A 14,953-nucleotide genomic window follows, 5' to 3' on the forward strand; every position below is an offset into this window, starting at 1 on the left:
GTAACTTAAAGAATAAAAATGTAGATTTACCATATGTTATTGTTCGATGAAGAGGAACCCACTTTGAGACTAATAATGACTGGAGACGGCTTGAATGGGTAATGAAGAAAAACTTTAATATAACAGCAAATGTACAACGTCTCCAGCCATTATATGTTATTGTTAAGCGGCTCTTAGCATGTCTGAAATGCTCAACAATTACTTTTCGCAGTGGGCAGTATAAGTAGCCCAGACCTTTGGCTCTGAGTGAAACCAAGAGTGCAATACAATTAACATTAGACCATGAACTAACTTTAACTTAAACATTTTCCATCACTGGGGTACTTTTGCATGTTATACCATATTCTCGTTTTACCTTTATAATTTTTGTTTTACTTCAAAGCTTTAGGAAGTGTTAAGGACTGAAATAATATGTTATGTTCTGGCTATGTTTTAAAGACAAACAATTAAACTGTTTTCTCCCTTTACCTTTATTTTTTATTGTGTTTCAAAGTCCCAGGAAGAATCAGAATTTGATATGATTTTATGTTGAGGCTTTGTCGAACTTGTTTAAATAGAAATTTTACATTTTTTTTTATTCGGAAATGTAGAACATTTATTATAGATTTTCTGGGGACTTTTATACACGTTACCCCCTGAATAACTTTGATCTTTTCTTATTATTAATGTCTGCGGACTTACAACGCTAGAAACCGGGCTTCGGTACCCATGGTGGGCAGAGCACAGATAGCTCATTGTATAGCTTTGTGCTTAATTTCAAACAAACTGAACTTATTATTAATTTATAATTACGTTCTATAAATAAACTGACACTGACTTACGAGCCCTCAACATGACAAAACTTAATTTTATTTATGATGTTTACGAAAAAACAAAACAATAACAACAAAAAACAAAGGAAAATGGAATATTTTTGTTTAATTTATCAGTTTGTATGCTATTTTAGATAAAAATGTAACTGGGCGAAATAGAAAATTGGATGTCAGTATCATATATGTTGAAGTTTGAGAGTTCTGAATGACGTACACGACAATAATTCATTCATTTGTGTTAATGATGGAAAAGTGCGAAATAGTGTTAAAATAAATAAACATATTGAACTAAAAACACATTGAATGTGTATATATATATCACAACACCCTACAGAGAGGTTTTTGTGAAGTTACATTGAAACTGAAAATAGTATGCTGACTTAAAAGTAGTACGTGCGAGGAACGTGAGAAAACTTGTATGATGGATAACGTTGATCGTCTGCTGATGATTGGCAGCGTTCGTTTACACACTGCTTTCATCACACTCACAGAGTTTGAGTATAGTTTATTTTCTCAGAGGAACAAATTACTCGTTTTAGCTGGATGTGAAGGTTTCTTGGCGTATTTTTTCGTCTCAACAGAATCTTCTGAAGTTGATCCACAAAGCGCCCTCACATCCGCGCGGACGTGTTTGATCATTGCATGCTTCTAAGTCATAACCTACGTGCCTCGAGCAGGAACAGAGCACTAAGCAGCCTTTTCCATAATTAAGCCATTCTTAGTGTCGAGATACTCCTAGCCACCTTCCCCTTGAGCTATAACTCAAGCTAACCATTCATTCTAGCAGTCAGCAGGTTTAATCCTGGACCGCCAACCCTTGTTGCCCTGCCCAAGACCAACCGCTGATAGAGCAAGGAGCAATTTTTCGAGCCTATAACTACTGCCCATCAAATATGAAAGTCCAGTGCTGTTTTATAAAGCTGAGATACGTATTAGGGTTAACTTTGCGTGCTGAATCCATTTCTTTTAGAAGTTTTTATCAATGTGGTTTCGCTCGTGCATTTAACATTGATTTTGGCAATAATTAATGTTTATGCAACCATTTCGTTTTCATTTCGAATTACTTAAATTACGATATGAGAAATTACATAATATGAAATAGTAAAGCGTGGGAATAAATGACTGTGTAACTTAGAAGCGTAAAAAGAGTATTTTCAATCGAAATTGATGGACCACCCGATTGAAGTGGCATGCGTATGAATTTCGTATTGTTTAGTAAATTATTTCAGCTTCGACGGCCTCGAACAGCGCGAAAGAATCCCCCCGTTGTTACCACTCGCAACTTACTAGAAACTTGTCACTGGCACGTGAGATTGTGGGTCGGGCCATCACGCGGGCACGTGATGATAAACCACGGTCATGGCCCACACATGATAGCACGCGAAGATAGCTGTGATTCGAGATAAGTACTTTTCTCTCTGTAAATAACTGTTTCGTTATATAAATATTACTTGTGAAACTAGAGATTTTTAGAATTTGCGATACAACGTGCCCTAAAATTTTTAACCCACCATGTAGTAACGTACTTATTTTGAACCAACTTGTCGACTATTACCAGAATTTCAGCTAACGAACATAACTTGAATTTTATAAGTTTTGTATTAAAGGGTATTTTCTTGAGACTATCTCATATACGTGATGATAAAATAAATACACTTAACGTTAGCTACCGTATATAATCGATTTTTTTCTGTAAGGTAAGTTGTACCACATGTCAAAGAACTTTAGAGAAAATATACACACGTCGTTGACTGTTTTTGCATGTGAAGCAAAGAACTGCGTAGAGAATTTTTTAAATGGTCCCCCAGTTTTAAATCTTGTAACCCCCAAGCGATGAATCACTGTACTACTCACCTGAGTCGAAAATGAAGACATCAAACCGGCTGTCAGAGTAACTTGGCAACTATTCAACTATCAGTCCTGGCTTCATGTTTTATGTAAGCCTACATTTGAATTGGCGGCTTCTTTCAGTAATATAGTGTACGTGCCGTTGTCGCCCTTGGAAAAAGACGCGTGGCTTGCTGTAGCTGTAAGAAATGATACGAGGAATAATTCTGTTAAGCAGACCGTCACAGTAATATATTCTGATTGTTGTAGTATTCACGTTGAATGATACCTTCTGCTATGTAAAACATTTGTTATAACGATAATGACTTTATTACAAAAGGAAAAAAAACTTCGAAAGCTTTAAGAGAAAATTAGATTAAATATTAAATACACGTCGAAATTTTATTTCATGTAAAAATAAAAATTATTAGGCATTTCTTTTCTTTTTTTTCGCCACCAATTGTTTATTTTATTTTCTCGTTCGTTTCAAAATTTGAATTGTTTACATATATAGATAGCAATTATATATTTTGTTAGAAATTGCTTCTATATTTATGTCCGGACGTGTCCTAATGGGTAGTGTGCTCGAACTATGAATGCGAGGATTCTTGGTTCGTCGCCCGTTGCCGAAAAAAAAAAAAGGCGCTCGCACTTTTGGGCCGTCAATGCGCTCTAAAAGTGACAGTCAAATCCTACCTTACGGGTTTACAGTATTATTCTAAGTGTTGGCGGTGCGGGATGTCGACTTTGTGTAGCTCTGAAACAAACAGAATGTTAATATTTCATCAAGAACTGTGGACAAAGTACAACATTACTCTAGTGCTTTTTTTTTTTAGTTTAAGCAGCAGCTGTAGAGCCGTAGAGTTTCTTTTCGAGTGAAGCTCTTAAAAATATACCCATCTGAAACAATATATTGTCATACATATTTACACTTGAAATACAGCGCCTAATAATACATACAGCTGAAGGAATATCTTATGTTTTAAAATAAAGCTCTTAAAAATACACCTATATGAAAGAGTATACTGTCAGATGTTTTATCTTTTCAAATACAGCTCTTAATAATATACTCATCTGAAACAATATATTGTCAGATCCATTGTCTTCACAAGTACAGCTATTACTATCTGAAACCACAAGTAACGAAAGTAGTCAATGATAGCTTAGAAATGCTCATATTCAGAGTTTATTGTGCTATATTGTCGAAATCAAGTAAACCCATGATTTTTGAACAATGTTAAATGACAGATAGTCTGTATGTACTTATGTGTCGTAGGTTTGCAGAAAGCGTTCGACAAGGACTGGAATGACGGCTGTATTACCCAAGAACGGTGGTTCGCTAACGCTACTGATGAAGGCATTCTAGCTTATAAATTGTTGGTACAAACGGGAAGAGTGGATAACCCTGTGGACAAATCTCTGGTAAGAAAAGGTTTAAAATCTTAATCACGAAAAGAATATTTTAAGATCTTTAGGAAGACATTTTTTTTCAAATGAAGTATGGTAGAAAACTAGAATCTTCAGCAATGTTTATTAAAGAGGTTTGAAAATGGTGCTAGTATGCACGGAGAATAAGGTCAGTGACTTGAAGTGAAACATACTCGTGCTTTAATTGTAGAGACACTAAAAACAATCGTATTTTCGGGCGAAACCAGAGGTGCAGGTAGGGTGTTTTGTAACAGTATAATTTTTTTTGAGGCCGGTATGTCGTACCATCATTTTTTTTTCTTTCTTACCGGTATGCATACCGCCCACTTTAAACTCAAATTCCTCAGGTAGTTGCAGTTGAAGTGCAAAAGGCATTCTATAGTTCCGAAGATTTTACGCTAATATTTTGAGTAGATAACATAATGTGATCAGAAGGTAATACTAATTTGTACCACTTTAATATGCCCCCAGTGGCACAGCAGTGTGTCTGCGGAGTTACAACGCTAGAAACCGGGTTTCGATACCCATGGCGGGCAGAGCACACAGATACCCCGTTGTGAATCTTTGTGCATAACTTCAAACAAATAAACACTTTAATATTGTGTACCGTCTAAGGTTAGCACTAATAGCGTTTTTTATTTGCTCTGGTGCTAACGATTTCGTTTCTGAACACGTGTTTCTTTTTCAGGTTACAACATCGCGACTTGTGGACAAGGAGGGTATCATCAATTCTAAAGCTTTCTACAACCACTTGTCAGCATGGGTATCTAACGATGCCCTCGCTTATTCCGCTTCTCAAGCCAACCTCCAGCCTGAACCTCGCGATTGGAGACACGATCCTCAGGATGTGGACCTCAAAATCCCCAAATCCCAACCTCTAGTTTATGCTCAGATGCCATTCTACCTCAATAACATGGGAGACACTAACGAGATAACGAAAACTATTGAGGTCATCCGGACTTTGTGCCGGAAATATGAAGAAAAAGGACTGCCAAACTTCCCAACAGGAATTCCTTTCGTTTTCTGGGAACAGTACATTGGACTGAGGTTCTACCTGTGTGTGGCCCTAATCTGTGTTTTAACAGCAATCTTCCTCGTCATTTCTGTTGTCCTGGTCAATCTCTGGGCGGCTGTCATTATGGTAAGTGAAGTGTTCCTTATCGATTTTTATGGAAATCGAAAACAGAAAGTAATTTCATCGCTACTTCAATCTGCAACCTAAACAAGTTTTACTGGGAAATGAGTGAATATTGTTTTTGGTATAAACCAAATGTGACAAGTTATTATATTAGTGGGAAACTTATCAAAACGCCTCCAGATACATTTTTTTTTTAGAGATTAATGTGGGACACTTTTTTTACTGCCCGATACGTCTAATACAGTATTGGGCTTTTCTTTCCATTTCTAGGTCATCGTTCTGGCCTCCATTGTGATCCATCTGTTTGGTCTGATGGGAATTCTAGGAATCCGCCTAAGTGCAGTCCCGGCGGTTATTTTGATTGTGGCTGTCGGTATTGGAATGGACTTTACGGCACATATCACGATGGTAGGTCTCTTTCTGAAATCAAAAATTCCACTCTCTTTAGTAAAATGCATAAATATTATTTAGTCCAAGTAATGCTGTTACAATGACCTTAGTAGGGCTATTTATAAGAGGTCGCCTCCGAGTGGGTCAACGGTAAGGTTGAATTCTTGTAACGTAAAATATTGGAGTTTGATACACGTGATGGGGCCCAGTGCAGATAGTACATTGTGTAGCCTAATTTGCGCTTAAAATAATCATGAGAGATTGACTTTGATGTGCATTTTCTATACAAAGTTAGCTTGCTAAACGGTTTAATTTTACATCATACCAAAAAGTGATAATGTTTTGTTCATAACAGCATTTCGTTGTGTGTGTAGGGCTTTCTGACCAGTATTGGGGACAGGAATAGAAGGATGGCTATGACTTTAGAACACATGTTTGCACCTGTTGTCCACGGGTCTATGTCAACCCTCCTGGGTGTTCTGATGTTAGCTTTCTCAGAATTCGACTTCATCATCAGGTAAGCTTTTTTTTACACTTGTCACACATGGGATCAGAGTTCTTAAGACTCCCATGTTTCTTCAGTTTGACTATAGACCGTGGTAAAACGGTTATCTTGTGAAATCATGATGGTGGTTAACTCCAAGTACTGTTTTTTCGTGGTCCACCATAGTATTCATGGGTTTATAGCTTTAATGTATATCTTAAACGGTGTATTCGTATTGAAAGGAAGGCGAAAGTGGACACCTTGGATAACAAGTGTTTTAACGCATACACTAGAACCTTACTGAAAATGGGCCTCAACAAAGAAGGCTGAAGTGACGACATTTCAAAAGTCTTTAGGTCATTATCCACGGTCCATTTTCACGTTTATTTCAAATTTATACCTTCTATTGGAGTTTTGCGTTTGTTTTATCTAGCTATAAATTTTACTGTAAGTATCGAAAATATTAACAGCTGCATTTTTGTCTTTGTTATAGTAGGCACATTTTGGATTAAAACTTCAGAAACATGGTGGAGAATTCAAGCAATTAATACACAAATAGATCATTATTTTTGCTCGTGTGTGGTATCAATAATCGTACAGTGCAGTAAAAAATGATAAAAACCTTATATTTTGTATTAAGACTTATTGAACCTACGGTTTTTTCTGACATCACAAACGTACAGTCCAGTGGTACCAAACAGGATTTCTTAGCTTAGCACATTACTGAAGCTTTTTTTCCTATTTCACCTGACCATATCAAATGGGGTGGGGGTGGTATGAAGAAACACCGTGTGTTATCCTGATAGGTAGTGGAATCGGGGAGTATTGGGGACGTCCTCCCAATTTTGGGTCAATAGGGAAGTGACCGTTTGAATGGGGAATAAAGACTTATTTATAATTATTGTTGAAAGTCACTGTTTTACTTCAGTGTTAACATAGAAAATAAGGCGATCCCTCCAAATTCAGATATGTTCCGCCGCATGTGGTTATTCTCGTGCTTGTGACGTATTCAAGAAGGATGTCGAAAGGAGCTCGACTATAAACATTGGCATCAGTTGAAAAGGGGTGAAGAAATTATATGAATATTGGAATCCTGTACGCAGGAAAAGAAATGAGAGATTTTCCGCAATTGAAAGGTTAAATATGCACACAAATCATCCAGTTCGAACGTAATGGAAGCTACTATATCTTAACTAGCATTAAACATTGTTAATCTAGCGTTTACTTACCAAATGAAATAAAAAAAAAGGTATAAAACATGACTGATATTTTCTTTCATGTTTTTGTTTAAATCGCAGAAATGATCACAAACTTCGATTTACAGTTTCAAAAGATAACCTTTTTTTGGTCATCACATCCTGATCGACACCCGGAAACAAATTGCTTTTGAGGACATTGGTCATTATTCTAACCAAGGCAAAATTTTATTTGATGTGACCTGGAGAATGTGTCGACGTCTTTGGACACGATGTTCCAACACAGTAAAAAACTATACTCAGATTTAAATAGATATGTTGCCGGTTTTATTTGAAAGTGAATTGATGAGGTTCTTTTAAAATAATCGTTAGAGCTCAAGTGATTTTCATTTGCCTGATTATACACTTTTCTAGTTTAATATGTAACGCAGCGTTGCTTTAGCACCTTAATATGAACACCGTCGCACAGCATCATATCTCTTTTGACCTTTGACCAGTCGGTTCTATTAAATACAGTTTAAAATGCAGAAAAAATGCAAACAGGGTGGGCCAAGACACCACGACGGTCGCTTCTAATCAACAATTGTGGCAACATAAAACCGCAGGGACACATCAGGCCCAGGAACCTGCTCCTGCAACCCCTATCCACCCCCCTTCTTCGTGACCAGTGCTTCTCGTTATAGCATGAGATCTGTGGTGGTGGTGGAAATTGGGATATGGCTGGCAGCTAATGGAATACGAAAGTTATTTATCTCCAAAACTGACGTACTACTACCTGCGGTTGATTTTTTTTTTAATTCTCTCTCATCCGTCGCTGCCATTTTTCTTCTTGAGCAGGTATAAAATGTATTATTCAGCTTTTTCACCTCCAGCTTGCTCGGTACCGCACAATAAGTAATACATTTATATATCTGACAAGTAAATAAAGTTGTCAAGGAGACTCGGGTTTTATTAGTGCGGGTTATCCTGAAGCTGTAGTCTCTGGTAATGAGAATCTGCTTGCCGAAGAGCGCTGAGGATGTCTTCATTATGGAAGGCTGACTCGGGGCTCCAGCATGTAGAGGCCTCAGGTTAAAAGGGAAGGGGTGGGGGTGGGAAGAACGTGAAGAATGAAAGGCAGCACAGGTGTTCTAGGAAAGAAACACGTACATCAGGAAGGCTCTTGATTCTAGGTCATCACCCGTGACTAACACAGAAGTAACATTTGAAAAGAAAATAGAATCAACTTGAGTATCTAGCAAGTTAAAAACTCCTCTGTTATATGATCATAGCTCGAAGACTAGTCCTGGGTTTAAAACTTTTTTTTTTCTTTTTAGTTATGAGCCACTCGCAACAATCATGAAGTTTTCAATACCTAAACTTGCCTGATTTTTATTTCAACTCTTAACTTCGGGTACATATACAAGAAAAATACTATTGAGATAACTGAAACACTTTAATAAACAACATTTGTTAAGATATTGTCGGCCCGTAGCAGAAATCTTATTGCTGTATCAGTATTACAGTCCACTGTTTTATTCACGTGTATCAGAAGAATTGCAAACTAAATTTATATATCATTTTTCATGTGTTCCTATAATGTGTTTGTAGGTTATTCTACTAGTTTCGGATATTGTACAGTTCTGTAGCTTGTAGTACTTCTTTAACACCTTTCAGCAAGCTTGTGTTTTTTGTGTAGCTTCCCGTCTTCTTGTAGCAGTTGTTACTAATTATATCAGCATTTAGGCCCGGCATGGCCAGGTGGTTAGGGCGCTCAACTCGCAATCTGCGGGTTCGAATCTCCGACACACCAAGCAAGCTCGTCCTTTCAGCCATGGGGCGTTATAATGTGACTGTCAATCCCACTATTCGTTGGTAATATAGTTTCCCAAGAGTTGGCGGTGGGTGGTGATGACTAGCTGCCTTCCCTCTAGTCTTACACTGCTAAATTAGGGACGGCTAGTACAGATAGCCCACGTGTAGCTTTGTGCGAAATTCATATCAAACAATATCAGCATCTATACCGGCATTAAATGTTTTTGTACTAGTTTCATAACTTTTTATATTAGTTTTTGTTGTTTTTCTTGCGTCTGATTCATAACCTTGTTTTAGTTTCGTATGTTTTTATAACAATTTTCTTGTCAGTTTCGTAGCTGTTGCCTGTTTCATAACTTCTTATATCAGTATGGTAGCATTTCGTACCGGTTTCATGACTTCCGTAGATCCATGTACCGATTTCAAGTCCTGAATAAGTTTCAGTATTGTCTAAAATCTTTCAACTGGGATAGAAACTATAAAATTCACATCAAAACAGTTATACATAATGTGAGTACGTTACACTAGTTAGAATGGGGAAATTGACTTGTTTATTGTCGAAGCAAACTTGATTACTTTTCATTTCTTAAAAACCTGAGTTTTAATTCCCATGTATTTATCATTTCAGGTATTTCTTCTACGTCCTAGTTGCTCTAGTATTTATTGGTGCAGTAAATGGACTACTAGTCCTACCAGTGTTGCTTTCATTGGTCGGACCTCCGGGAGAGGTGTGTACGATTTTTTTTAAACTGTATTTTCTATCATTTTTTTTTACGTCAGGTAAAACAAAAAAATTAAATCAATATCTAGAAATGTAGTAGATTACTGAAATAACACCACTGCTTGGGAAGATTATTAATGTTTTAGGCTAATTTTTGAATCGTACTGAAGAACACAAATATATTTATTGTTACACAGTGGAAGTGCGTATAAAATAATAAGTACGTTTATGTATTTACTTTTACTTATGCTGACAGGTAATCCCCAATGATGATCCAGATAGGATAGCTACTCCATCTCCAGAGCCATCCCCGCCAAGACAGAGGACACAGACTTCCCGCCATTTCAGCCGCCGGGTGTATCCCCGGGTCAACTCTGAAATTTCACTTAGTACAATTACGGAAGAACCTCAGTCTTACCATTCCTCGCACGAAATCGTTGTGCAGCCGGAGGTCGTTGTGGAAACCACAACTATTACGAATACGACAGCGACATCTGGTGGAAATATAAGCACAACCACTACAACAAATAAACGGGTAAGAACACAAAACGTTTGTAGCTGGGGCAGTTATGTGTCTTCTTGCTTACGATGGTAATCAATAAACGTATGAAACAGAAATTAGTCAGAATTAGAAAACTTACATCCCATCATTTTTTAAATCTTATAATTAATATAAACACGAAAATTAATAGTCTGCACATAATTTGAATATTTTTTAAATTTATTGATTTCGATGATAGCTTTTAATTTTAATTAATTTCTTTTCATCAATTTTTTGATATTAAAGTTTGTTGAACCCATTCCTCACGTGTTTCTAGGATGCAAATATGGCCAGCACGAGCACAGTTTTAGATGACAAACAGGCTAATAGCCGTTTTGCAAGTCATACAGCCAATGATTCTAGTTCTCCGAGTCCTCAGTCCAATACAATGCAGACGGCTGTCACGACAACTGTTACTGCCACTGCCAAAGTCAAAGTTGAAGTACACACCCCTCTCCCAGGTATGACCTATTGACTTTAAGTTGTCTAGTAATTGGGTAAAATGTTAAAGTAATTCCGGTGATAGCTGATCAAATAAAACGTGTGAAAATAAGTGAATCGCTCTCAATTTCATTAAAAAAAATATAACAATACATTTTTTTCTAAATCATTATCAAAATCAAATGCATTTATGCACATTAATTTTGGGCTTCATGGATTTATTAAATCTCAAAGACGGGTAAATGGTGGTCTTCCAATTTATTTATTTTTTTTATTGGGGGGGGGGGGGTTGAATGACTGCCTGTAGAGTATTCATTCTGAAAAATCTTGTATTGCTTAATAAAAGTAAATCAGTGTCGTAAATGCCTTAAAGTGATATGAATCATTGGTAATTCGTCTTGACAGGTTCAATAGAGAGAGAACACAGTTACAAACATCGAAGACGTACTAGAGAAGGGAGTGCGTCGAGGCTTAGTGATGGGGACACGGACTCCAGTAGCAATTCAAAGTCATAGGTCAGTTTGCTTCAGTTATTGTTATATAGGCTGTTCGTAGAGAAATGGCTTATTTCGTAGAGAAGTGGCAGTAGAATAATTATTATTATTACAAGCATTCTGATAAAATGTTACTCTGAGATTAATGGTTAATAATAAAAAAAAACTTTTAAACGAATTCATTCACTCGTAAGTTATGAAATGTTATTGAAAAATGTTGGTAGATAAAAACTCGTTTTAATAATAAATGTTTTTACATTTATAAATGTTGGAGGTATCCCACACTTTACAAAATTTACCTGATGATGCCACCTTAACAGTGGCGAAATGTTGTTTTTAAATGATATATTTTTTCTATCCCATTTTAGCTGTCTTTGAATTTTAATTTTTTATGTTCATTGTATTATTATTATTATTTTAACCTATTACGGTACAAATACTTTAAAGTTGGGACTTCCTGACCATGGATAGCAATTTTGTTGGAAACTTTTTAATTATTATATAGTTTTTCTTTCATTGATTTTTTGTACTAATATTTAAACCCGTAAGTATTAAGTTGTTGAAAATACGAAAGCACTCGCCTTAATGCAATTACATGTTTTTAAACTAACTGTAGACTTTAATTACTGCAGGAAAACGAACGTAATCGTGATGGTGGTTGTTTTTTTTTCTCGTTTTTTTCCAGAGTAAACAGCGGAGAAAGTACTACAACAACTGGGTATTGCTGTGAGAACACAAGACCTTGTTAATTTCATGCTCTAATGTAATCATAATTTATCGCTGAAAAATGTAGGGTTAACTTAAATGACTATAAAAACCAGAATAAATTAGTGTACAGTGAAGTATTCTTATCGCTTCAAACGAAGACTGTAAAATAAATATTTGATGTGTACAGAACTGAGAACTGTCGTTAACTCGTGGACAGTTCCATTTGTTTCGTGAGACGGGGGCATACTGTGCATAGACTTGCAAAAGTTTTAAACTAAAACTGTTTTTATCTAATATAATCAGTACTTCTTACCTATCATCTAAAAAAGAAAGAAAGAGGGAGATATTCACTACAGTAAATGAGCAACAGTAGAACAATTGGATTTTCGTGTTACAAGTTACAAACAGCTACTAATTTTCGAAGTATTCTACATCTCATGAACTTCGTATAGATTCAAAGCTAGGTTGAAATGACGAAGTATTACACAGCGGATGTTATTATGGAAACGCCATCGTTGAAGCGTGACACACTGCTGACCAAATAACAGTCCAGTTTTTTGGTGTGTTATTTTTTTTACGTTGTTCATTTGTTAAACATGTGATGTCTTAACCCTTTCACTGCCACATTTATGGAGGCATAACTCTCCTAGTGCCAGGTGTATTTTTGGATACTCTATAGAAATATTTAAAAAAGAACGATACGTTTTAATTACTTATCTAAAACTGGTAAACTTTGATAAATTTCAAAGGGAATACCATTAAAAATATCCATAGAACTGTCACGTTTATAGATAAACGACTCTCCCATTGCCAGGTTTATTTTTACATACACAATAAAAATATTAAAAAATAATGTATCTGTTACTTATCTGAAATTGGTAAGTTACCATTTCTTACAAAATTCCGAACTATATGCTGTAGAGAGGAACATATCTCTGGCAGTGAAAGCGTTAATAAGAATAAGTTTGGACAGTTTACAGTTGTGATTTAAACTACAATGTATAGCCAACACTCAGGCATTTTTATGTGATTTTTGTTTTAATGTTAGATCGTTGATTGTGTATGGAGTTAACCAGTTATTAGAGATATTAATATGTATTATAGTGTAAGCAGTATATAGTTTTCCGAGTAAATAACAAACAGTTAAGACATCATGTAGTCGTGAGATGTATACAAAATTTAACGAATTAAACTTACTGTATGTTAAGATTTTTTGTCCTAATATCGATTAGATTTGCTCAAGTAACTTAAGGAAAGATTTAGATGCGTTGAGGTCTTTTTTGTTTTTCTAATTCTTTTAAATTGATATTTATCTACTAAAGAAAGTGATTCGTGTGAATGGTATCTTACTCTGTTGTTGATGTTCTGTACATAGTTGAAAGAAAATGGTTATATTTCAGTTTCAAAAACAAATCCACACATTGTAGTAAGTCTATCGGCGCTTTTAGGTTGTATTAAAGGTTTCAAATTAAAATATATATTATGTGGTTTCAAACGTCTAGCACAAAGTTTTAAATTAACTAGAGCATAGAAATTGTGTGAATGAAATATCTGACTATGTTAAAGAATGAGTGGCAAATATTTTATCTTAATAGTGAAAATGGTACCATAAATCACAGAGGAAGCTCAAAGAGTTTAACAAGAGCTAATTCCAATAAGTTTGCTCCGAGTACAAAACGAGAACATCGAAGAGAGCAGCACCTGTTAAAGATTGTTAACGTAACTGATGCTGCCCGTCAGCTGGAACAAGGTGTTATTTATTTTGTAAAATAGTTACTCTGTATTCTAAGTCTTTGTTTGAAGAAAAACTGGTGTTTACTGATCCTACTAGATAAGCCTTTTTTAACGTTTTTCATGTACAATAGTTTGTAAGAAATATTGTAGATACTGGTTTCTTAAGAGTCGTACATATCGAATTAAAATCTTTATGATCTAGTATCTGATTGTGAAACGTGTATGTATACTCTAATATAACCCAAAGTGGGTATTAGTCTGAGAATAAATGATGTTATTCGGTTTACTTGTGTTATGTGTTTATATCTGAAAATTGTCGTTATCAAACAAAGCTGTTTTAGCGCAAAGTACCACAATGTCCATCACATGGATTGAACCTTGACGTTTAGCATTATAAGTCCTCAAGCTTATCGCTGAGCCACTGGAGGACATGGTACAATACATTTTTCCTTTTCTAATGTATTTAGGGTTGCGAAATTATTAAGTGGTAAAAATGGTGTCGGGTGTAACGTCCTCGCTTCCCAGTTGATAGGAGCAAAAGCTAATTGAAGAATCATACTCGAGAAGTTTTTTTTATTTATTTCTAAACACAACTTCAGCCATTGGAAAATTAAGTTTGATATCGTAAACATAAAATAGGGAAATTTTGCACTCAGATCAATCGTTGTCTTTGATGAATATTCAGTGGGCCTTATCCACAAAGGACCCAGCATACCTATGTGGAGCGAGAACTGTAGTTGGACCAAAGATTAACTTAACTGAACCCACCTTAACTCCAAGAAAGAGAACGTTTTGGTCAGGGAAGACAACACGCAAGAGTTCATCAGTATGTTAGTAAACGTCTGGAAGAAAAGGGTTGCAGCATAGTTTGTGCCACTGGTGATGCAGATTTATTGATAGTGGTACAAATCACGTGACTCTTCCAGTTGGAGAGGAGAACGACTTCCTCTTCCTCCTTTGCTTCCATACTGATCTTGGCTCTCATGACATTTACTTTTTGTGAGACAAAATAATCTGAAAGAAAATAAGACGTTCGGCGGACAAAGATAACATTTAGATCGGTTGCCGTATCTTGTGTCACATCTCGTCTATTTGGGATTGATAAAGGTTTACCGATCTTGTGTCACATCTCGCCTGTTTGGGATTGATAAATGTTTACCGATCTTGTGTCACATCTCGCCTGTTTGGGATTGATAAATGTTTACCAATCTTGTGTCACATCTCGCCTGTTTGGGATTGATAAAT

At 35.9% G+C, this 14,953-nt stretch overlaps 1 protein-coding gene across 2 annotated transcripts in view; it reads left to right on the forward strand.

Annotated features, from left to right (window-relative positions):
• LOC106464550 (protein patched-like) overlaps positions 1-13,994 on the forward strand; it is a 99,772-nt gene extending 85,778 nt beyond the window's left edge. For both annotated transcript variants that reach the window (XM_022392285.1, XM_013924695.2), the window contains exons 18-26: positions 3,916-4,061; positions 4,756-5,208; positions 5,476-5,613; positions 5,970-6,112; positions 9,698-9,797; positions 10,047-10,325; positions 10,609-10,792; positions 11,178-11,287; positions 11,952-13,994. In XM_022392285.1, coding sequence (XP_022247993.1) covers positions 3,916-4,061; positions 4,756-5,208; positions 5,476-5,613; positions 5,970-6,112; positions 9,698-9,797; positions 10,047-10,325; positions 10,609-10,792; positions 11,178-11,287 — 1,553 coding nt within the window. In that variant the 3' untranslated portion in view covers positions 11,952-13,994. The remainder of the gene's footprint in view (positions 1-3,915; positions 4,062-4,755; positions 5,209-5,475; positions 5,614-5,969; positions 6,113-9,697; positions 9,798-10,046; positions 10,326-10,608; positions 10,793-11,177; positions 11,288-11,951) is intronic.
• The last annotated feature ends 959 nt before the right edge of the window (positions 13,995-14,953 follow it).

The sequence above is a fragment of the Limulus polyphemus genome, unplaced genomic scaffold (assembly GCF_000517525.1).
Source record: "Limulus polyphemus unplaced genomic scaffold, Limulus_polyphemus-2.1.2 Scaffold1685, whole genome shotgun sequence".
In the NCBI taxonomy this organism is placed as follows: Eukaryota; Metazoa; Arthropoda; class Merostomata; order Xiphosura; family Limulidae; genus Limulus; species Limulus polyphemus.